Source organism: Capricornis sumatraensis, chromosome 16 (genome assembly GCF_032405125.1).
Source record: "Capricornis sumatraensis isolate serow.1 chromosome 16, serow.2, whole genome shotgun sequence".
NCBI lineage: Eukaryota > Metazoa > Chordata > Mammalia > Artiodactyla > Bovidae > Capricornis > Capricornis sumatraensis.
The window spans coordinates 7,476,129-7,502,307 of NC_091084.1; the positions used below are offsets into that span (position 1 = coordinate 7,476,129).

The 26,179-nt window shown below is 35.4% G+C and overlaps 1 protein-coding gene across 1 annotated transcript in view; it reads right to left on the reverse strand.

Moving 5' to 3' along the window:
- The window catches only part of DYNC2H1 (dynein cytoplasmic 2 heavy chain 1), a 388,661-nt gene that overhangs the window by 302,464 nt on the left and 60,018 nt on the right, over window positions 1-26,179 (reverse strand). Inside the window, exons 27-39 of the mRNA XM_068988126.1 lie at window positions 23,966-24,098; window positions 23,749-23,866; window positions 21,622-21,734; window positions 19,511-19,630; window positions 14,002-14,152; window positions 11,846-12,051; window positions 10,364-10,546; window positions 9,597-9,779; window positions 7,500-7,723; window positions 7,039-7,154; window positions 5,536-5,735; window positions 4,470-4,734; window positions 2,517-2,724 (exon numbers count right to left, since the gene is read on the reverse strand). Of these exons, the coding sequence (XP_068844227.1) occupies window positions 2,517-2,724; window positions 4,470-4,734; window positions 5,536-5,735; window positions 7,039-7,154; window positions 7,500-7,723; window positions 9,597-9,779; window positions 10,364-10,546; window positions 11,846-12,051; window positions 14,002-14,152; window positions 19,511-19,630; window positions 21,622-21,734; window positions 23,749-23,866; window positions 23,966-24,098 (2,220 nt within the window). The remainder of the gene's footprint in view (window positions 1-2,516; window positions 2,725-4,469; window positions 4,735-5,535; window positions 5,736-7,038; window positions 7,155-7,499; window positions 7,724-9,596; window positions 9,780-10,363; window positions 10,547-11,845; window positions 12,052-14,001; window positions 14,153-19,510; window positions 19,631-21,621; window positions 21,735-23,748; window positions 23,867-23,965; window positions 24,099-26,179) is intronic.

The window sequence follows — 26,179 nt, forward strand, 5'->3', positions numbered from 1 at the left end:
CGAGGGGGGTTCAGGAGTGGGAACTTATGTAGACCCATGGCAGATTCATGTTGATGTATGGCAAAACCAATACAGTATTGTAAAGTAAAAAAAAAAAAAAAAAAAAATTAAATTAAATTTAAAAAAAAAAGAATACATTTGAATCAGTTCTAATGAGGTGGATGAAACTGGAGCCGATTATACAGAGTGAAGTAAGCCAGAAAGAAAAACACCAATACAGTATACTAACACATATATATGGAATTTAGGAAGATGGTAATGATAACCCTGTATGTGAGACAGCAAAAGAGACACAGATGTAAAGAACAGACTTTTGGACTCTGTGGGAGAGGGAATAGGGTGGGATGATTTGGGAGAATGGCATTGAAACATGTATACTATCACGTAAGAAACGAATTGCCAGTCTAGGTTCGATACAGGATACAGGATGCTTGGGGCTGGTGCACTGGTATGACCCAGAGAGATGATATAGGGAGGGTGGTGGGAGGGGGGTTCAGGGTTGGGAACTCATGTACACCTGTGGTAGATTCATGTCAATGTATGGCAAAACCAATACAGTATTGTAAAGTAAAAAAATTTAAAAAAAAATAAATTATAAGACCAAAAAAAATTGTTTAGGAGTAAATCATAAATTTACTTTCAAAATAAATTTCTGCTCCAATAAACATTATTCTACATATGCACTCTATCTGCTAGTATACAAGAGTTCATTTTTTAGTTACTTCTGTATATGTAAGTGTGTATACACTACTTCTACTTATATAAGCACATATAAGTGTGTGCACATATATAATGTTATTTTCTATAAAACAAACCAAATAAACCTCACCTCTATCATTGTAAGTATAAATTAAAGAAGAATTACACATCTACAAGTTAGCCACAAAGTGATCTAAACCATTTCTACCCAAACTGGGGTCTACAGAATCCCAAGTACCATCCTAGACCTAATGAAGCAAAATCTTTGCTTTAACAATATCCCTAGGTGATTCAAATGCACATTAGACAAGCTGCACTGCATCTTAATGCAGATCTTTAAAAATACTTTTTCTTTTTCTCTATCTCCAAAAAAGCTGACCACCTAAATTCCCATGCCACTACTGAAACTTGAAAATCATGCTAAAGTAAAATCTAATTTTTTTAGCAAAGCACTTAATTATTTGAGTAACATCCAATGTTTGAAATTATACATAATATTGACATCTTATTCAAAATTACATGTTGCTGCTGCTGCTAAGTCGCTTCAGTTGTGTCTGACTCTGTGCGACCCCACAGACGGCAGCCCACCAGGCTCCCCCATCCCTGGGATTCTCCAGGCAAGAACACTGGAGTGAGTTGCCATTTCCTTCTCCACTGCGTGAAAGTGAAGTCACTCAGTTGTATCCAACTCTTAGCGACCTCTTGGACTGCAGCCTACCAGGCTCCTCCACCCATGGGATTTTCCAGGCAAGAGTACTGAAGTGGGTTGCCATTGCCTTCTCTGAATTACATGTTACGCATTTATAAAAATCATAGTAAAAACAACTTGTAGACGAATAACTTTAGAAGTTACAAGGGCCCACAATTCTGTCATTTCTCCTGTCCTCTACCAGTGCTTCACAGTAACACGAGTAAATACTGAGTCCTTGAATTTCTCCTCCCACATTTCTATCCAGTTTAATAAGGAAAAGAAATAAAAGATCAAAGGTAAATATGTAAATTACATTGGATACACTCAAAACAGACAAAGGAAAGCTGCTAAACTCTTTTCAGCATAAAGTCTTTGTTGTCAGTGGTGGTTTAGCGGCTAAGTCGTGCCTGACTCTTGCAAACCACGGACTACAGCCCACCAGGTTCCTCCGTCCATGAGATTTTCCAGGCCAGAGTACTGGAGTGGTGTGCCATTGCCTTCAGCTTTAAATTACTAGCCTCCAGCTCATAAGTAGTATGTTCACTTCTCTGAACTCATTCACAATATTTAAAGAAAAGTTATAGAAAAAAGAAAAAACAAATATTAATACTTGCTGTTTCATTTATGCAAACAAAAAATAATTATTTAGTAATTGTGATACCACTATTGCTGCTGCTGCTAAGTCGCTTCAGTCGTGTCCAACCCTGTGTGAACCCAGAGACAGCAGCCCACGAGGCTCCTCCATCCCTGGGATTCTCCAGGCAAGAACACTGGAGTGGGTTGCCATTTCCTTCTCCAATGCATGCATGCTAAGTGGCTTCAGTCGTCTCCAACTCTGTGCAACCCCATGGACAGCAGCCCACCAAGCTCCTCTGTCCATAGGATTCTCTAGGCAAGAACACTGCAGTGTGTTGCCATGTCCTTCTCCTGTGATACCACTATACTGCTGAAATAATTCAACTAAATAAACAGGAACTCTGAATGAATAAAAACGTAACAATGAAGTTAATAAACAATGAAAAAAACAAATATTCACGTATTACTCATATATCACTTATGTCACTTAGCTATGAAACCAAAATAATAATTGAGAATATTCTAACACAATGTATACAAATGCACTTACCTAAGAAAGATCATTCCCATTCTAGATATTGTAGCTGGTGAGGCACAACTTAAATCGTGAGTTTCAAATACGAAGTTAACATTTTGGCCAAATTGAATCCTTTCTCCACTGGGCATAGTGAGTAGTCGATTATCATCCAGAACAGAATTCAGAGATTCTATCCATTCAGGATCAATATCACCATCACAGATTATCCATGAGCTAACATCTATTTTCAAACAAATATCAGAGAGAGCAAAATAAACGTTAAGGATAATAATATTTAAAAATAAAGAATAAAAAAAATTTATTATTCTTTAGAAGCAATTTTCATATTATTTTACATTTCTGAAGCCAAATATAAAGAACAAAGAGTTGAACAAGTTGAAGTTTTTCATGTGAATTTATACTACAAATGTGTGGAGAACCCATAGGCAATCCTGGCTCAGCTGGACAAAGACCCAGTGATATACTCCATGGTAAAGGCTGAGTGACTGAACTGAACTGAACTGAAGGTTGTATTTATTTAATGAACATACAGAACTGAAATCTCAATAAAAGAAAACATGGTTTGCAAGACCTTCAGTTCAGTTTAGTCACTCAGTTGTGTCCAGCTCTTTGCGACCCCATGAACCACAGCACGCCAGGCCTCCCTGTCCAGCACTAACTCCCGGAGTTCACCCAAACCTATGTCCATTGAGTCGGTGATGCCATCCAGCCATCTCATCCTCTATCGTCCCCTTCTCCTCCCCTCAAACTTTTCCAGCATCAGGGTCTTTTCAAATGAGTCGGCTCTTGGCATCAGGTGGCCAAAGTATTGGAGTTTCAGTTTCAACATCAGTCCTTCCAATGAACACCCAGGACTGATCTCCTTTAGGATAGACTGGTTGGATCTCTTTGCAGTCCAAGGGACTCTCAAGAGTCTTCTCCAACACCACAGTTTAAAAGCATCAATTCTTCGGCAATCAGCTTTCTTTATATTCCAACTCTCACATCCATATATGACTACTGGAAAAACCATAGCCTTGACTAGACAGACCTTTGTTTGCAAAGTAATGTCTCTGCTTTTTAATATGCTGTCTAGATTGGTCCCAATTTTCCTTGCAAGGAATAAGCATCTTTTAATTTCATGGCTGCAATCATCATCTGCAGTGATTCTGAGCCCCAAAAAAATAAAGTCAGCCACTGTTTCCCCATCTATTTGCCATCAAGTGATGGGACTGGATGCTATGATCTTAGTTTTCTGAATGTTGAGCTTTAAGTAAGACCTACGTATTTCTATTTCCACAAGCTTGTGAGATATTCTTTACATTTTGTCTTCCACCATGTCATTAGAATGTATGAATGCTTTCTATGTAATAGTGCTTTAAGAAAATATGAGAAAGCTACACTTCAGTGTTCTACATGAGAAGTAAAAAATACACCACTGTCAAATCTCTTTTATATATAAAAGGGTAACTTCAAAGGGGAGAAGCAGTGAGCAAGTTGTTAAATTGTGACCTAACAAAGAGTAGGGAGTATTCTTATATTATGACTAAAAATTCTGTTAAATACCAAGCCAAAAATTTAGACCAGAAGCTTACAATCATATGACTTAAATTTTCAAAATTCTTGAAAGTGCTGTATTCAAAGAGGTAAGTTTGTGTACACACACAAATTTTAATCCCAAATAAAAATTTGTCAATTTGCTTATTTATGAGGCATTATAGTATCAATTAAGCAAAGATATTATATTTATTCAATAGATTAATCTAGTTATGAACTACAATTTACCCAGATTGCTTGGAAGTTTCTATTATAATAAAAGTTTTGCTATAGAGTACAGATAAAAACAATAACATGTCTTTTACTCCAAAGTGAAATATCAATGTAGATCGCAGGTTATGGTCATGTACAGACTCAAAAAAGACAGAACTACAGACAAGTTCTAATATCCTCTAAAATAAATCAATGAGTCACACAACAGAGACCAACCTTGAGGTTCTCGAACTACTTGACGAGCACTATTTGTCAAAACACCATCAGACCATTCCCTTGTATCCATGTCAATATGGCCTAGTAACTGATGTCTAGGCATAGCTTTGGGATTCATGGTATACTGTTTTACCACTTTGCCAGTTTTACAAAGTGCTGCCCTTAACATTCTCCAAAGAGTAGATTTTCCAGCACCACTCGGGCCAACAATAACAACTCCCATCCTCTGGCGTAACTGTTCATATAATTCTAAAGCCTTCTTGATCTAGTAGAAAAGAAATATATTCATATATGATTTACCATGTACAATCATACACAATTTCACTTTCAATCTGTAACAGTTGTTCTATTTCAAACATATAAATTAAACCTTTTATTTCTTCAATGGAAGATAAAGCCGTAAATAAAAGAATCATGAAATAAATCTGAACACACAACATGATCTTTAATTTCATATTTCTTTAAAAGAAGCAAGTTATCAAATGTTCACAGTTGTCTTCCCTCATTTATTCATTCAAACAAAATATATTCAATATTTTATTCACTTTGCCAATTCATTCATTCATTTATAACCTGTCTCTCTCCAAAAAAAAAAAAAAAAATTCTGAGGAAAAGGTATTCATTTTGAACATTCATTTTTGCTTCATAAAAAGACCTACTAAAGTGAAGTTCTCCTAAGATACTGTCAAAGTTTAAATCATACATAATCAACTATCAAAAATACATATGATAGATCTATTGATATTAGTGCCAGACTCCATTATAGGCACTGGGAATAAAACAGTAAAATAGACATGGATCCCACTTTTCGTGGAGACAACTATCTGGTGGGAGAGAATCAATATTAATCATCCAATTGAACATTAAAATGTATATATTACAAAGGTAAAGAAAGCACACAGCTAGGGGATCTAATTTAGATTCGAAAATTAGGGAAGGCTTCAAAGAGTGAGGAAGATTTAAATTGAAAGATGAAAGATAAGCTGAAAAATAAAGGATAAAGGTAGTTAATAAAAATTAACCAGGAGAAAGGATCAATATATTATGAAGTATTCTTGACAGTTACCTGATTGGATATGACTTCATAATTGGCCTCCTCAAAGACCTGCTTTAGTGCAGCACTCAGTTCATCATATTCTACTTCTTTAAAGTCGATTCCAGGAAACACATCTTTAATCAGTGCATCAAACCGAGTGCAATCAGCAAATGTAAACTTTGACATTGTATTAAGTCTCAGTGCTTGTACCACAATATGACTTTCATTAACTAGAAAAAAAGTTTCATTTTAAAACTAGTTATGAATCTAATGACTGTAAAGTTTTTAAGTGCCTTGATATGCACTATTAGTAAGTAACTTACATACTAGAATTTAGTAACATTTATGGCATATGCTATTATGTTCATTAGCAAGCTTACTCAACTATCTTTTAACTGCTGAAAAACAAGTATTACTGAGTTATGAACACTTTTCCATAAAATCTGAATTTCAGGGTACCCAGACTTTAATTAATAAAAACAAAAACAGACTGAGAGACTGTCACAGAGCAGAGTACACCAAGGAGACATGGCAACTTAACGCAACACGGCACCCTAGAGTCAACCTTGGAACAGAAAGAGGACGGCAGTGATAAAACAGGTGAAATTCAAATGAAGTTTGGACTTTAGTTAATACTCATCTATCAGCCTTAGTTTCTCAGTCTTGACAAGTGTACCACAGTAAAGGGGGCATCCCTGGTAGCTCAGTGGTAAAGATCTGCCTGTAATCCACCTGCCAGTGCAGGAGACACAGGTCCAATCCCTGGGTCGGGAAGATCCCCTGAAGAAGGAAATGGCAACCCACTCTGGTATTCTTGCCTGGAAAATTCCACAGACAAAGGAGCCTGGTGGGCTACAGTCCACAGGGTCATAAAAGAAATCAGACATGATTTTGCGAATAAACAACAACAAATAAGATGAAACAAAGGGAATGCCAACTTTGCAACTTTAATAAATCTAAAATTATTCTTAGGTTAAAAGGCATTTTTTTGAAATCTTAAAATATCTCTTTAAAAGAATAATTTTGTTTGGTATACTATCTCCTTGAAAGAGAAAATCTCCATGTTTTTCTAAGGTTTCTGTTGCTGTTTTAAGACTATATAAATTTTCAGACACTATTCCAGACCTACCAAATCAGGAACTTTGAGGGTAGGATCCAAAAATCTGTGTCCTAACAAGCCTCTAGGTGATTCTAATTCACATTAAGGATTGAGAACAAGTGGACTAGACTGTTCCTCTATATACTGCAAATGTTTAATATTTAATGCATGTTTAAAAGTTATGATGGGACATTAAGAAAAAATCATGAAAAATCTGGATAAATTATGGACTTTATCAAAAAATAATGAATCAACACTGGTTCATTAGAATTAATAAATGTATCATACTAATATGTTAACACAGGAGAAACTGGATGGGCATAACATTCAGAAGCCCTCTATATTATATGTATACCTTTTATATAAATCTAAAACTATACTAAATTAAAACTTATTTTAAAAAGTGAGATTATAATTGAAATAATGAATCATACCATTTTGTTTAACACTAGTTTTCTTCAGCTGTCTAAGAAGATTTCCACTTCCTCTTAGAACTGTTTTCAAAGCTCTCAAACCCCAATCATAATGTTGCTGAGGTGTCAAAAGTTCCCTTAAGTAAAGACATGGAAATCATAAAGCATCAAATAGCTATAAGAAATTCATTTAATTATCATACTAAAAGATACAGAATCCAACTACTAACACATAGAAATCAGAAAATTAGTTTCATAAATCAGAAATTTAGTTTAGTCTAATAAATATCATTTAGCTAGAGTACTCCATTAAATATGTTTTACAGGAAAAAAAAAGTGAAATTAAATCAATAGTATTTAAAAACAAGTACTTTTGAGCCAGACATTTTTGTTATTCAAACTAAAATCTGTCCTATCTATACCTGAGGTACAATATCATTGGAGACACAAAGTATTTCAAAATTTAAAACAAGAAAACTCACCTGGATAGATTGAAGATAGCTACCAATTTTCTGCCCAACACTTTAGCATCTTTAAAGCCTTCTGAATAGAGAATAACTTCTGCAATAAGCTCATTGTCTGGACGAGACATGGCTACTGGCCTAAAAAGTTGTTTAAGATTATCAGGCAGTTTTTGTCTTCCACCATAGCCTTTTCCAGCAGGATTCATAGTGATAAAGATTCCAGAATTAGAACTTATTTCTACCTGAAATATTAATTTAAAACACAGGCATCAAGGATTTGAAACTGTAACTATAAAATATATTGCCAATAGAAGTTTTATTGTGACATATTTCTACACACACATCTTATACCTTAGCAAAAAGTAACCACTAGGGTGCTAAACATCTACTCAACATATAATCAACTCCTTATGAACTATACTACTTTATAGAGATTCTTCAGTTTTTTGAGGCTGAAAGTTTCAGTGACGGTAACCAGTTTGACTGTCCATTTATTCAATATTAATGTTTATTAAAAGTCTTCCCTGTGTTAGGTGCTTTCTTAAGTATACAGAGACAATACAACTCTGAATTAGTCAGTAATAATTCATGCTCTTTTGGAATTCATAGTCTATTGAATACTACAGTCAAGCAATTATAGTTAATAAACGCTATGACAGTGAAGAGTAAAATATCTTAAGAGTTATCTAGTGGGAGTATTTTCAACAAAGCAGAAAGAATAGAAAATTAGAATTATAATGTGTAAACAATGAATGAACAACAATGAAGCAGAGTAAAAAATCTGGCTATAAAGGAAAGAAAAGAAAAAGAGAATGGTGGAAGAAAAGATGAATTAAGGGAAGGTTTGCTTATGTTTTGGGCTTCCCTGGTTGCTCAGATGGTAAAGCATCTGCCTGCAATGCAGGAGAGCCGGGTTCGATCCCTGGGTCAGGAAGATCCCCTGGAGAAGGAAATGGCAACCCACTCCAGTATTCTTGCCTGCAAAATTCCATAGACTGAAGAGACTGGTAGGCTACAGTCCATGGGATCGCATAGAGAGTCAGACAAGACTGAGCAATTTCACTTTCACTTTCACTTTGCTTATGTTTTCATTATACTAAATAGCATACTACAGTATTAGTATACATAATATTGTACATCATTTAGAAGGAAAATTATGTGATTATGTCTAAAAGCCAGTGAGAAATGGGAAGAAAGAGGACAGGAATAACTCTGAAGAGAAAGTCCCTGGGAAGCTGATCCCAAAGTATAGATGGAAAATTTAGCTTGGGTTGGCAAAAAGGACAATTTTCCTTTCTAAGAGGAGGAAATGACAAAAATGAACAGGGGAAAAAACATATTTTGATGGTACTAAATAGTTTCTCTTTTCTTTGTGAAGAAAGAGTTTAAACATTTAAATTTTACTCAGGTAAACTCAGAAGTTACAAGAAATTTGGAATTGGTTCTACTTAGCCTACCCTGAAAAACTCATATTGTGAAAATGTCATTATGGAGAAGAGGATAATTTCACAGCTCTTTCTACTTCCAGTGTGTTCACCATTACATATACAGAGAGAAATCTATATTTTATATACAAATAAGTTTACATTCTAATGACATGAATGTATATTTCCTATGTGGAGAAGTAAGCAGTAGTAGAATAGCTAAATGTTTATGAAGATTCATACAGAATAGTGATTAAAAACATGAATTTCAGAGTTAGACACACCTGAGTTCAATTTCCAACACTACTACTTATGCTAACTTACCAAGCTGTAGTTTCCTCATCCATAAAGTGAAAAATATATAACAGTACCTAACTCAAAGAACTGTGGTGAGTACTAAGTAAAACAAAATATAAAAGCATTAAGCACAGTGCCAGCATAGAGTGATAAACGTTAGCAAACATTATAACTGGATTATTCAATACTGAAAGTTTGAAAACGAATAGTGGAAATGGGACCAAAAAAAGGTGAGAAATTCAGAGACAATTCACAGGTAAAAAGGTTTAACACACTGGTCACAAATTAGAAACAAGGGTGCCAGAAGCAATAAAGATAGACTATTTGCCTGAGTATGAGTAACACAAAGTTTTATAAAATATTTTAATTCTTTAAATTTCCGACGTAGGTATACCTCCTTGCCAAGCAGCTCACACACAGATCTATGATTCTTCAAAGCATCTTGAATCGTCTGGATTTGCATAGAAACTGCAGACAGTACGGATTCTTCCAATCTATTGAATTCATCAAAACAACCCCAGGCCCCACACTTTACCAAGCCAACAAATATTCGTCCCATTGACTTCACATCGATGCCCTTAAAAATAACAATTAAAATTATATTCATTAAACATAATTAAAAACTCTAATAATAATCTAATACTTTATATCATTTAGTGAGAAGATAATCATTTCATCCATCTATGCCCTTTGGTTCTTTATTAATAAATAGTTATTCTTTTAAAAACTAGGGTGGTTTCAAGGAATAAACAAAATAATTCATGTGAAAGCATTCTGAAAAGCACAAGAACTAAAGATTTTGTTTTAGTTATTCTTTAAGTCAAAATATAAATCCTACACATAATGCTCTGAAAATGGTACTTTTAATGAATTTAAGATTTTCTCCTCCTATCTTCACTATTCTCCTTACAAAAAGTGTTTTTCTACACTCTAACATAAATCTTTATTCAATATTTAAAATTATGTCTTATAATAGTTATCTTTAGAAAAGCTTTCAGACTATACTACACGCAACCTCTCTCCATTTTACTTCTCAAAACAAATTTCATTTTCAGAAGTACAGTGATTTAAAAGATAGCATTTCATATATATAAATATGTAAAAACTATTTCAAACATCTAAGACATAACTATTACATAGTTAGATAATTATTTATTCTACCTCATCACAATTGAAAACTAAAACTTGTCTTCCAAGAAGTCCACCTAAAGCCTTTACTGATTCAGTTTTTCCAGTTCCAGCTGGACCATAAGGATTTCCTCCAAGTCCCATCTTCATGGCTTGAGTGAGAGTTAGGTAGCACTTGTCCGTCAGAGGAGTGTAAACCAGCTTGGGAGCATTACCCTATATGAGAAATATAAATTTCAAACATTCATATTCTATTCAACATTACAAATATCATATAGTGAGAGATTCTAGTTAAAAAGTCTAAAAGGCAACAAAAATTTAAAGTTGTTTACTAAAAAATACTTTAGTAAAGAAACTTTCTAAAGCACAAAATGGAATTAAACTTAGTTATTTCTCAAGCATGCATTTTATTCTATCCTCAACTGATAAACTGTTAGGTTTTCCATATAGTCTCTCAAGTTCTTTTTTGTTTTTTAACATCAAAAAATTTTGTATTGGGGTATAGCCAATTAACAATGTTGTGACAGTTTCAGGTGAACAGTGAAGGGACTCAGCCATATATATATATATATATATATACACACACAAACACACACACACATATATATATACATACACACATATGTATATATCCCCCAATCAAGTTCTTGATAATGTCACAAATATATACCTCAAAGACAGATAAATTCAAAACGTGTATACAATTACACACTTTCCAATACAACTCAATACAATTGCATACAATAATTCTATTTTGTATTTTAAAATTCCTTAAATTTTACCATCTTCACAAATTAGAACTACTTTGGAAATCTCAAAGTATAATTAATTTGGAAAATTCCTTATGAAATTAATAATCTTAAATTACCAAATAATTCTCAAAAAACAGATTCAAATTGCATTTTATAGAGTTTTTTCATCAATTTAAGTGGACAGATTTGGGTCTCAAAATTCATTTCCTTTTTGAAAGAGCCAGCAGGCAATTCTCCTGACATGCTTATTAACATAAATGTCAAACATATCCTGATGATTGATTCACTATGATGGAAAAAGGCAAAGAGCATACAGATGGATTTTTTGAGAATAGATTACATTATTTGCTTTAAAATTCTTTTACCTTGCAAACTGAAGATATTAAACAAACATACTTTAACATATTAACTAATTTTGGCCTTGTAAAAGGAGACACAAACCAAATTGTTTCTACCAAGGTTGCCTAATATTCACTTCTCTTTGGATTAGAGATATATTTCAGTCTACATAAATAAATACTACTTCAAGAAATGGCACATTTAAAAGAATTCAGCACAACACTGCCATTATTTTAACTTTTTTGTAAATAGAATTTTTCCAATACAGCATCTTTCTAAGTATGATGAAATAGAAGACAATAACACTAACAAAACTCTTAAAAGTTACAACTAAAATTAAAATAACTTTCATTCAATAGCAAATTTCCTTTAAAGTAAATAATTTCTAACTGGAAAAATTAAACATTTCTGCCACAAGGCATACCTGGTATTCATAAGTATACTGAAGTTCAGAATCCACCATTTGAACATAACATGTGTGATCACTTTTCATATAGAATCTAACTTGTTTTTTCCAAGCCCAGTCTTCAGTTGTATGAATTTGCACTTGGTTTAACTGCTTCACCACATCAATATTATGAATAATATCAAGAATAAGTGCTTTAAGTTTAAGCTCCAGAATGCCAGATTCTGTATACAATTAAAATAATTGGAGAAAATGTTAGCCTGTGATTTATGTACTTTAACATTTTATATGTATATATATGAATGATTCCTTAGCAAATTTATATATATATGATTCCTTAGTGCATTTAATTTCATAATCCATCTTAACAGTACAGTAACATACATCATGCAACTCAAAAGAACGTCAAATGCACCAGTAAGAACTGTGAGTGTAAAAACTAAAAATTCAATGAAACAGGGGTTCTAGGTCCTTCTCCAAGGGAGTAAGGACACTCAGCCTGGCTCTCCCTCTGAATGCAGGTATAAAACACAGACAACCTGCATTAAACAGCTATTTAAGACTCTGCAAAAGTAAAGAGTATCAGGCAAACTGGGGAAGGACAGAATCAGAAGTACAACCAAACCAGTGCTATGTTTACCTTTTTCCTTTTTTCTCTCTTATATGCATGGACCTGGACTCAGTGTTGCCAGAAACCATAGTGGTGTTACCAGAGAGAGTTCAAGGACAAGGCCTCTACCTCCGAGTTGAAAAGCAAAAATGGAGTCTCCCCATAGCCAAAACGCTGGCAGGGGAATCCCAGAAATGCCTAAAACTCTGAAGGAAGAGAACCGCCCTCTCAAATTAGAGGAGCCATGACCCCAAGAAAGGGAGACAAACCCTAACTGCTCTTCTCTCTTCTCTCCATCAGATGGTTCAAGACACGGGCCCAGTCACAGAAAGTGTGCGGGAGAGCACATGGAGCCCCTGCTCTCTGACCGGAAGTCAAAAGGGTAGCCCAAGGGAACCACAGAACCCGGGGAGTTCACGGAGCAGGAGGAGCCTGGGAAGACATCCTGAAAACTTCTTCATGAAAGAACTGAACCTAGCCTTAGGTGCCGATTAAATCGGACTTTAATGACTGGCCACTAGGTGGCACACATGTGGGAAAGGTCCGAGGATCTGAAGAACACAGCACAGACAGAACAGACCACCCACAGCCCACAGAAGGCTGACTAGAACTTGGGGCTGAACCTAACGAGAGCACTTGCTCACAGAAAAATATCAACACTATCCGGAAAATTTAAATAAGACTTAAGATTATTGTAACACAATATTCAAAATGTCCAGGATACAATCTGAAATCATTCGACATGAAAAGAACCAAAAAAAAAAACCTCACATCATAAAAGATAATAAAGGTGAAATGAAGATATTCTCAAGTGAAGGAAATCTGTAAGATTCATATTCAGCAAGTGAGTGAAGTGAAGTCGCTCAGACTCTTTGCAACCCCATGGACTGTAGCCCACCAGGCTCCTCCGTCCATGGGATTCTCCAGGCAAGAATACTGGAGTGGGTTGCCATTTCCTTCTCCAGGGGATCTCCCCGATCCAGGGATCGAACCCAGGTCTCCCGCATTGCAGCAGACGCTTTAAACTCTGAGCTACCAGGGAAGCTCTAAAAGAACACTAAACGAAATTGTTCAAACAAAGATAATGACACGGGAAGAAACCAAGATGAAGGATCGGCAACAGAAATGGTAAGCATCTAAATACAATAAACTATTCTCAGGTCCTCTGAGATACAGGTGATGGTAAAAGGAAAAGTTAGACTCTCATGGAGTTTTCAATGTATATAGATAAATATCTATATATATATATACACATAGATAAATATATATCTAATATATAATATATAGATAAAGGTAAATATCTATACACATTGAAAACAAAGGGGGAGGATAAAGAAATCTATACAATGGTAAGGTTTCTACATTCCATTAAAAATAATAAATTATTGATTCCAAGTACAATATAAAAGTTAAGTATATCTATTATAATTTCTAAATTAACCTCCAAAACAGACAGATTATTGATTGATTGACAGACAAAAGCACAATAGATAAATTAAGATAGAATACTAAAAGAAATGTTCAAATAACAAAAGTCAGCAAAAAATGGAACATTTTTCCATACCAGTATTCCCTGGATCCTCAGAACTTGTATCAATGTTAGTATAGCGCTCTAACTTATTTACCAGCTGTGTTTCAATCTGATGAAGACTATGATCTTTGATAGCATTTTCTACATCTTCAGTGAATTTAATCTGTTCTGCCAAGCATAATATCTAATGAATAAAGAGAAAAAATATTTTTAAAAGGTGAATTTATTTAGAAATATTTTATAAATGTAAGGAAAGATACCTCTTTCCAAATTTCCAATTACATATTGGATCTCCCTATGTGAATGTCTTACTGGCACCTCAAATATTAACAGAGTAATACATTTGTAGGAAAAGCATTGTGTGATGCAGCTGAAGCCTACTTCTCAGAAATCATCTCTCACTATTCTTCTACAGGCCTATTTTTAGGCCTTTGAATGCACTAAGCTTATTATAACCTAAGTGCCTTTGTACTTTCTTCCCATGACTCGCTTCATAAATGGCTTCTGTTAACCAGCAAAGATATCAGAATATTTAATCCTATTTAATAAAAAGAGTAATCTTGTAGCATTCGAAAATAATCTCTCAGTATACCACTGAAGTCTACAATTTCAAAATACCAATTTTATCTTAAAGCAAGATTTGTATGTTCAATCTAATTCCCATAAATAGAGACTAAATATAGATCATCTTCATGTTCCCCAAAAACATGAAATATTAATGCTGTTTGTGAGGATTTCTGTAATATAACCTATATAGCAAGGTTACTGATAAAGCAAATGATACATTTAAATACAAGATTTTAAAAACATATTTTAAAATACTTTGAAACAGTTCTTAGATGGAAAAGGATCCTCCTTTAAACTAAAGACCATCCATCATCATATAAAGCGCTAAAGCTACTGACCAATTACTAGTGAACAGATCGTCTTTTTCTTATATTTACCTTTTAGCATCCAGAAAATATCATTAAATGCCTCTATTTCTCAGATGAACTCATTATCTATATAGACATTTTAAAACAATATAGCAGGCTAAGGGGTTGTTTGCTCTAAGTCAGAACATTATATAAGTACCACATCAAGTTCTTTAACAAAAAAGAAAATCAATTAGTAACTTTCCAAGGCAAAGTCATCTCTCATACTTTGTAGTACAAAACTCGCCAGATTCTTTAATCAAGTATATGGTAAAACATTTAATTTATCAAGTATATGGTAATGCATTTACTTTAGCCACCTGATGTGAAGAACTGACTCATTGGAAAAGACCCTGATGCTGCGAAAGATTGAAGGAGAAGGAAAAGGGGATGTCAGAGGATGAGATGGTTGGTTGGCATCACCAACTCGATGGACAGGAGTTTGAGTAAGCTCTGAGAGCTGGTGATGGACAGGGAAGCCTGGCGTGCTGCACTTCAAGGGGTCGCAGAGTCAGACATGACTGAGTGACTGAACTGAACTGGAAAGTATTTAAACAAAGCCAAATTTGCTTTGTAAGAAAAGACTTTGCTCTTTAATTTTCATATGAAAATGTTCATATGCCACCTCGAAACTAATATGTACATATGTGGATTTTCATTCAGGCGGTACTACTGAATTTCTGTTATAAATAAGTGCACATCAATATCTCAATTTTTAACAGTCTGCCATACTTTCTATGAGAGACTAACAGAAATGATACTCAAGACATTAGTCTTGACTAATTCTCATGTCCCATTACCATTCAGATACCTGAACAGACACTAAGATTTTAATTGCCTAAAATATAATGGTCATTAAGGGTGCTGCTCCACTAATAAAATTTAACCTTCAAATGAGTTGCCATGGAGGTGTTATTACACCCTCTTAACTAAGTGGCCAAAAGAATCACTCCAAAGATAGGATGTGAATCAAGGTAGTCAGAATCTTTCCACTTTATTATGCTGCCTCCTTCCCAGACGAGAAAGTGCCTTCCCCACCTTATTTCAGGTCCTCACAAAGATGTCTTTAGAGAACGGAATAACAGCACACAGGAACCTGTTTCAGACATTCATGTAGACAATTATACTATTCAATCCATTTATATATGGTCTCTTGAGATAATTTTTTCTTAACATTAACTGCTAGTAAACTAGAATTATTTTCTAGATACAGTTTAGTAGTTCACATTTTTACAGAGCTAATGAACTATTTACATTTATATTTTTAGTAGTTCACATTTTTACAAAGATAATGAGCTATTTCAGTTCGGTTCAGTTCAGTCACTAAGTCGTGTCCGACTCTTTGCGACCCCATGAATCGCAGCACGACAGGCCTCTCTGTCCATCACCAACTCCCAAAGTTCACTCAGAACCATGTCCATCGAGCCAGTGATGCCATCCAGCCATCTCATCCTCTGTCATCCGCTTTTCCTCCTGCCCTCAATCCCTCCCAGCATCAGAGTCTTTTCCAGTGAGTCAACTCTTCACATGAGGTGGCCAAAGTACTGGAGTTTCAGCTTTAGCATCATTCCCTCCAAAGGACACCCAGAGTTTCAGCTTTAGCATCATTCCTTCCAAGGAACACTCAGGGCTGATCTCCTTCAGAATGGACGGGTTGGATCTCCTTGCAGTCCAAAGGACTCTCAAGAGTCTTCTCCAACACCACACTTCAAAAGTATCAATTCTTCGGCGCACAGCTTTCTTCACAGTCCAACTCTCACATCCATACATGACCACAGGAAAAACCACAGCCTTGACTAGATGGACCTTTGATGGCAAAGTAACATCTCTGCTTTTGAATATGCTATCTAGGTTGGTCATAACTTTTCTTCCAAGGAGTAAGCCTCTTTTAATTTCATGGCTGCAGTCACCATCTGCAGTGATTTTAGAGCCCCCCCAAAATAAAGTCTGGCACTGTTTCCACTGTTTCCCCATCTATTTCCCATGAAGTGATGGGACCAGATGCCATGATCTTCATTTTCTGAATGTTGAGCTTTAAGCCAACTTATTCATTCTCCTCTCTCACTTTCATCAAGAGGCTTTTTAGCTCCTCTTCAATTTCTGCCATAAGGGTGGTATCATCTGCATATCTGAGGTTATTGATATTTCTCCGAGCAATCTTGATTCCAGCTCGTGCTTCTTCCAGCCCAGCATTTCTCATGATGTACTCTGCATATAAGTTCAATAAGCAGGGTGACAATATACAGCCTTGACATACTCCTTTTCCCATTTCCTGTTGTTCATGTCCAGTTCTAACTGTTCCTTCCTGACCTGCATATAGGTTTCTCAAGAGGCAGGTCAGGTGATCTGGTATTCCCATCTCTTTCAGAATTTCCCACAGTTTATTGTGATCCACACAGTCAAAGGCTTTGGCATAGTCAATTAAGCAGAAATAGATGTTTTTCTGGAACTCTCTTGCTTTTTCCATGATCCAGCAGATGTTGGCAATTTGATCTCTGGTTCCTCTGCCTTTTCTAAAACCAGCTTGTAAATGAGCTATTTACATTTTAGTAATTCATATTTTTTCTTGACTGCTCAGAACCCAGAACTGTTTCATGCTCAATTCAGCAACCTTCTTTAGACTGTAACCCCTAATAGATCTCCTGATAAAACTCTCATTTCCTCAATCTAATTCTTTGCAATTCTTACTTTTGTATATTTTTTAATATTGTGTCTTTTATTCTAAGTCAATTTAAATCCTACATGGAAATTGACAGAATACTAGGAAAGATTTCCAGAGGTAATAAAACACTTTAATTCTGGCTTTGCAATGGCATTATTTTACTCATCAATGATTATTTTTATTTTTCTCTAAGAACTTGAGTTTTTTTTTAAACATATTTTAACTTGACTTAAACTGCTAAAAGTTGCAACTGATACAAATGGTAAAATAGCTAACAGTCTAAAATGTTGCAAGTTTCCTGTCTAACTTCTCATGCTTTAGAAGAACCAACATAAAAACCTGTTCCAAGAGCTGCTAAATGTTTTAATTTGAAAAACAAAAAACAGGTAGATTTTCCTGTGAGAAATCACAGATTATCTCAATGCCTACCTTTCACAGTCCCTAAGAACTAAAGTTCCTGATATCCTACCTGTATAGTGTTAGTCTCAACCAGTAATAAAACTAATCCTGAACAAGGCAGGATATTTAATCCAAGTCCTAGTGCTATACTTTAATATGGCTCAGAATAAGTTTTGTGAGAACAAGTTTTGTGATACATACCCAACATCCAGTGTTTCAGAAATAAGTTGCTATAAACACTGACCTGCAGCGATATCTATATCAACCTTGCAACCTAGCTCTGTTCTTTGCTGTCAAAGTTCTAGTTCAGGGCTGTGATTGTTTCAGACCGACACTTCAGTTCAGTTCAGTTCAGTTCAGTTCAGTCGCTCAGTTGTGTCCGACCCTTTGTGACCCCATGGACTGCAGCATGCTAGGCCTCCCTGTCCATCACCAGCTCCCAGAGTTTACTCAAAATCATGTCCATTGAGTCAGTGATGCCATCCAACCATCTCATCCTCTGTCGTCCCCTTCTCCTCCTGCCTTCAATCTTTCCCAGCATCAGGGTCTTTTCCAATGAGTCAGTTCTTCACACCAGGTGGCCAAAGTATTGGAGTTTCAGCTTCAACATCAGTCCTTTCAATGGACATTCGGAACTGATTTCCTTTAGGATGGACTGGTTGGATCTCCTTGCAGTCCAAGGGACTCTCAAGAGTCTTCTCCAACACCACAGTTCAAAAGCATTTTGAGGTTACCATTATCTTCATTACCTCCACCATAGTTTGGCCCCAGGTAAATAGCAGGAAGGGAACACAGCCCCACCCATCAACAGAAAATTGGATTAAAGATTTACTGAGCATGGCCCCGCCCACAGAACAAAACCCAGTTTCCCCCTCAGTCAGTCTCTCCCATCAGGAACCTTTCATAAGCCTCTTAATCCTTCTGTATTATAGGGCAGACAGACTGAAAACCACCATCACAGAAAACTAACCAATCTAATCACACGGACCACAGCCTTGTCTAACTCAGTCAAACTATGAGCCATGCTGCGTGGGGCCACCCAAGACAGATGGGTCATGGTGGAGAGTTCTGACAAAATGTGGTCAACTGGAGAAGGGAATGGCAAACCACTTCAGTATTCCTGCCTAAAGACCTACAATAACACTCTGCTAAACTTCTGCCAGCTCCAATCTCCTATATTAGTTCATGGGAAGGGTGAGAGACAAAGTTATAGAGCCTGTGACTCCATCAGTGAAGGACTAAGCATCTGGAACCAGGGAAGTACTACGTCACTGATTCTGCCTCCCAGTTCTACCCCCCACTGGCTTGACAGCTGCAATGTCAACAGGTTTCTGCTTTGAAAGCATCCAAATTATAGCAAACTAATGGAGCTGGAAGGGAATTTCACTATCGTGCAGTTCCTACCTCACATTTTACAGTTGAGGGACTAAGGAAGGTAAGCAATTTGTCAAATGTTCACTGCTACATAAAGGGACAACAAAGATCCCAGCTGTTTAAGCCTCCTGACCTCTAGATCAGGGCTCTCCCAGTGACACCATGCCTACTTCTAACGAAGACATTCCCTTACCTGTGAAGGGAAAAAGGATGGGTCAATTGCACCTTGAGAACTTCGACCAGCAGTAACACATTCTATCAACAACTCTTTCAAAGTTTGCTTCATTTCCAAGGATAAATCATTTAACCAAGTCTGAAAATAAGATTAGAAAATGTATTTCTTATTACACCAGTCATAAAACAAAAACACAACCTAATGACTATTTTTTATTTCATGAAGGTTATAATTTCTTACTGACTCTCACATTCCAAAAATGTGCTAAATGGCATATATTTTTAAATAAATTATTTAAATAAATTGAAAATAACTATTTTTTTCACCTCTTGGGATAATGCTAACTGTGAAACTCAAAAATTTGTAGTTAGTGATCACTATCATCATCCATACAAACCAAAAAAATATGAACATTTAAAAAGTAACTCATTCATTTCGTCATTATGACAAACCAAACTAGACAGCTGGGCCAGAAAATTAGAGCCACACTGACTGGCTAAGTCCCTTGGCTCATGCTAACCTGATGATCTCATATTTAGAAAACTGTAACTATAAAAAGAGATTGCTTCATTAAGGTGAACTATATTATTTAAGGAGTTAAGCTCCCTCTTCAAACAAAATTAATTCTGTTTCAAGGTCAAAACAATTTTTCAATTATTTGATTATAGATAAAAGAATAAAAGTTAACAAAGGTCAAAATAAGAATGATAACTGATCAAAAGAGCAATGAATATTTAAGAATCACTACTTAACTTTAAAAAACTACATCATTCTCAACAAAATATAAGGACAAAACTGCAAGCTTCAATAGCTTTTCATCATTACCTATTTTAACTCTTAAGTTCTAGCTTTCTACTGTTTATTTTTAGAGTGTTTTCCAGTATTAAAAAGAGCACAAGCTTTTGCCCAGTTCAAAAGCCACTGCAGCTAAAGAGTAAGAGCTTTCGGTACGAGGCTGCAGACACCTCCTCTGTGACCACCACAGGAGCTTCCAGAGTTCTGTGCTACCTCAGCTGCTAACAGCTTTTTCTCTGTGTGTTCCAACAGTCCTAATAAAATTACAATAATGGAAAACAACAGCAAAAACAATAAAACCCTTCACCAAACATGATATCTACCTAACAAATCTATGCTTACAGCCACCTGATTGATACACTCCATATCCAATAAGATGTAGAGGCCCAACCAAGAATGGACATTTTATAAACTGTACAGATATATATATGATAAGGCATGGACCTGACCTGCAGTTGGAAGATAACTTTGGAACTTAAAAATTATAATTTGATGCATACATCCTAATGCTGTTGGCTTTATCTGTATAACTGTAATAGACATTTGACAGTTCACTTCTAGTCCAATAGAACAAATTAATCAATAGTTGTAGTATAAATACACTAGTTTGAAGTTTACTTGTTCACTTAAATCATCTTATACAACTCAGATCCTGAAGAAAAAAAAGAACAAAGACTTATTGAGAACTTATATTCCAAACACTATAGTGTGCATGCGTGTGTGCGTGCTGAGTTGTTTCAGTTGTATCTGACTCTGCAACCCTATAGACTGTAGCCTGCCAGGCTCCTCTGTCCATGGGATTCTCCAGGCAAGAATACTGGAGTAGATTGCCATGCCCTCGTCCAGGGGATCTTCCCGACCCAGGGATCAAATTTACATCCCTTATGTCTTGTGTATTGGCAAGTGGGTTCTTAACCACTGGTGCCACCGGGAAGTCACACTATAGTGTACCTAACACCAATTATCTCGTTTAAGTTTCAATGAAAGGCTTTGCAATAGCTAGTAGGACTTCTCATTTAATAGTTAAGAAAACTGAGACTCAAAGTTATTTAGCTAATAAGTTGTGGAGCTACAATTAATATCCAAGTCTTTTTGACTTCAAAGCAAAAGTTCTTTTCAAAGTTACATGCTCCAATTCCAAAAACTAAAAATTCATATTCTCCTTAATATTAAATCATTGTGAACTTAACAAAAAAAATTATTTTTAAGATATGAGAAAGGTTCCTAAAAGGCCTAAATTAACCAACATACTCTACAAATTGACCAAATTACTTTTGAGACAAAGTTCATACTGTTAATTTTTTATACTTTCACATTTGAAAAGAATTACTTACCTCTACATTATTGGACAGAAGAACTTTATTTTTAAAAGGTACAACTTCTCCTTCTAAAGATTTCATTGCAGTTATATGTTTTAATTCCTCATCAAAACAGACGCTGTGTATGCCTATATTACAAAAGAAACAATTTAAATGCAAAGCTTCGTTAAACACAGTTATTAGATATTACATATGATTACAAAATGGATACTTCATAACATATTTATATATTAGAATTATATTAGTTCAGTTATATAATAAAAAAGAACAGTTTTTCATCACCAAAAACTAGAAACAAACCAAATACCCAAAAGGTGAATGAGAAACTGTGATATATTTGCACAACTATTTTCAGCAAAGAAAGGAATAAAATATAGTTGAAAATATTATGATGACTGAAAAAAGCCAGGCACAAATGAGCGCATAAGAATACATACTGATGATTCCACTTATGTGAGATGAAAAGATAAGAGCAAAGGGGGAAAGCAAACAACACTTCCTTTTCCCAAAATTTACACTCACTTTGTGGTATAAAAAACAGACATGACCTAGTTTGTATCTTCAGAACAACTCCATAGGTTACTATTTACAATTTAAAGAAAGAAACTAGATTTCAGAGAGGTAAACTAGTAACTAACATATAGTAGAAGTAGAACTTGAAAGCAAACTTTGTGATTAGAAGAACTCTTTCTACTATCTCCACAGGCCAAATCAGTTATAGATATAAGCACTTTAAAGCTTAGGATACACAATGGTTAATAAATACTTCTGTAAAACAACGAAGAGTAATTATTTGAGGTTTCTACGGTCTTATCTCTTTGTTAATCACTCAACTCTATGCTTGTAGTACAAAAGCAGCTATAGACAATAATGGGCATGGGGGTATTCCTCTCAACAAAAGCTTCTTTAAAAAAAAAAACAAACAGTAAATCAGATTTGGCCTGTAGGCCTATAGTCTGCTAATCCCTGAATATAAGTGAAGATGAAATTTCTTTTTCCAACAAATAATATTTTAAGAAAATAATAACAATCATTGTTTGTGTAGCAAACCAACTCCAAATGCAATTACTCAACTTAAATGATTCAACAACATCAAAGCATATGGCACTGTAACTCTCCACTTTACCAGGCAATCTCTCCTATTCCTATAACCTAATCATCATTTATGGGCTTCCTGGTCACTCAGCGGTAATGAATCCACCTACCAATGCCAGAGACACAGGTTTCATCCGTCGGTGGGGAAGATCCCCTGGAAAAGTAAACAGCAACCCATCCCAGTATTCTTGCCTGGGAAACCCCATGGACAGAGGAGCCTAGCAAGCTATAGTCCATGGGGTCACAAGAGTCAGACAGAACTTAGCTAGTAAACAATTATCATCTCTACACAGATGACTCCCAATTTTACATCTCCATTCCAGGTACCTCTGCTAACAATAATTGCCTATTGAGTATATCCACTGGGATGATACTCTGGAGACCTTTAAACTTAGTAATAAAGAGACATGTTCTTCCTCACTTCCAGACCTTATATTGGGCTTCCCTTGGGGCTCAGCTGGTAAAGAATCCACCTGCAGTGCAGGAGACCTGGGTTCAATCCCCGGGTGGGAACATCCCCTGGAGAAGGGAAACGCTACCCATTCCAGTATTCTGGCCTGGAGAACTCCATGTACTGTATACAGTCCATGGGGTTGCAAAGAGTTGGACATGACTGAGTGACTTCCACTTTCACTTTCAAGACTTATGTTTGGAGAAGGAAATGGCAACACACTCAGTATTCTAGCCTGGAGAATTCCATGGACAGAGGAGCTTGGCGGGCTATAGTCTATGCGGTCACAGAGAGTCGGGCACGATTGAGTGTCTAATACTAAGACATATATTCTTTAGATCTCACTCAAGATGTCATCTTGACATATGCAAAACTGAGCTAAATGATTCACAGATGTTTCATGGACGCAGCTATAACACCACTGCTTATGTTGATCATAGAAATTTGTCAACTTACTAGTTTGCCTCACCCACTAAACTGAGTTCTTCAAATACATGATCTGCATTTTATTCAACAGTATGCCTAAGAACCTAACATTATGCTTGGAAGATAGCTGAAACTCAATAAATATCTGCTGAATAAATGTTGAATCTTACCAGCAAAAAGCTTCTTAAGGTGAGACTGAATCACTGATGGATTAGTAGACTGGCCCAGTATTTCTAATAAGTCATCATCACCAATAAAGTAAAATCTTGGGAATGCTGAGCGTTTTTCCTTAAAAATTAAAAACAAAAAGAAAAAACTTATCCTTACAAATAACTAAGATATTAAAGCACTTTGCAATTTATTATACAAGGATTAAAAAAAAAATACCTCCAAAAATTCATTTAATGATTTCTGACATCTTTGAAGCTGATCAAGTATCGTTAATAGAGAGTTTCTGATTCCTGCATGAGTAGTTAATGTTGTGACTCTATTATCTTTCTTGATGTCAAGCATTATTGATCTGCAGAAGAAAAAAACTTACTTTCATATCTGTTTTAATAGTCTTTGGCTGAAAAAGGGATATGGAGGCTTTTCTTTGTCTGCTTAAAACAAACTAGTAATACCAGTACAACAGTAATACGTTATTATAAATCTAATACACAATCCTTAAAGTTAATAATAACCTATTACCATTTTTAATCTCCTTTATTGCATATTCTATTATTTTATCAACTCACTAAACAAATATTAAGCCTTACCTCATAGAGATAATGGCCCAGTGACAGATAAAGAGATTAAATAATTTCTCCAAATATTCAAATAAAGTTATGATAAATGCTAAGAAAGAAAAGTACAAAAACTTGTTAAAGTGGTTAATGGGAAAACCCTTAACCTATGACTTATCTGAGAAAGTAAGCTGAGATTTAAGTAATAAAGAAAAAGGCAATGAGTAGGAGGGAAGCAGTTTCTGGCAAAGATCATGAGAAAGAGCTCAGTATTTTAGAGAAATGGGATAGGAGTAGATCCTCAGATATGTTTTATCCTTAGAGCAATAGAAAACCATTTTAAAGTTTTACTTAATAAAGGAAACAAGTAATGCAACTATTTTTTTTTTTTTAAGATTACTCTGGCTTCTGTGTGAAAAACTTATTGGAGAAGAAGAGAACAAGTCAAAAGATTATGCAGTAGTCTGAAAAGTTTAGACTACTTTAGAATAAAACCAAAGAAGTAGAGATATAAAAGATGTAATACAATAGATAAGTATGTTACAATCAACAAAATTTGGTAACAGTGCACTTGGAAATGGAGAGAGGCGTCAAAGATATCCATTATGCTTCTGCTCTCAGCAGTTAGGTGGTACCATTTATTGGGAAAGAAATGACAGAGAAAATACTTGTGGGAAAGGGATTTGAAATAAAGTTATGAATTTAATTTTGACATGTTGAGGATATTTAATATATTTGGAGATCAGAAAAGAAAGATAGGCTTAATAAACAAGTTGAGGAGACCTCAGCAACTAGATGTGAATTGATTCTGAAAGAAGTTCAGCTCATTAAACAGAGAATATGGAGTGAGAAAACCTACAGGCAGAAACCTGGAGAATGTCTGCATCTAAATATTTAAAGAGAGCTGAGGACTAGGAACCAGGAGGAGAACCAGACAGTCAGGCCAGACAGTCCAACCAAACAGGACAGGATCACAGAAGCCAAAGGAATAGACTTTCTAAGAAGGAAGAAATGCTCAACTCTATTAAATACTAGTCAGAGATAAAGTAAAAAAAATGTCCATCAGATTTACAGTGGGAAAGTAACTGGCAATTTTAGGAAGTATATATTAGTAATTTTACTATTGCTATAATAATACAGTAATATTATTATAATAATATTCATATTGTTGTTGTTTAGTCCCTCAGTCGTGTCTGACTCTTTTGTGACCCCATGGACCACAGTCCACCAGGCTCCTCTGTCCATAGGATTTTTCAGGCAAGAATACTGGAGTGGATTGCCGTTTCCTTCTCCAAGGGATCTTTCTGACCCAGGGATCAAACCTGCATCTCTTGCTTTGGCAGGTGGATTCTTTACCACTGAGCCACTTCAGAATCCCCAATATTAATATTATGTAGATAATAATATTACCTATACAATGATACAATACAATTATACAATAATATTACCTATACAATTAGACTTCTCTTGTGGATGACAGTTAAGGATCTGCTTGCAATACGGGAGACCCAGGTTCAATCCCTGAGTCAGGAAGATCCCCTGGAGAAGGAAATAGCAACCAACTCTAGTATTCTTGCCTAGAGAATTCCATGGACAGAGAAGCCTAATGAGCTACAGTCCATGGGGTCACAGTCAGACATGACTGAGCGACTATACACACACACACATATATAATATTAATATAGGTAAAGTGGTAAAGATAGATACCACATCAAAATTATTCAAGAAGTAAACGACTCAATGAGAGAAAATAGTTTCTCAAAAGGAACCAAGAAAAAAAAAATTGAGGACACAGATAATACTAACAATGTAAAAAGTAATTAGCTTGTATTAAGTACCTCACAATATGAATAAAAACTCATCACGTGTCCTCTTT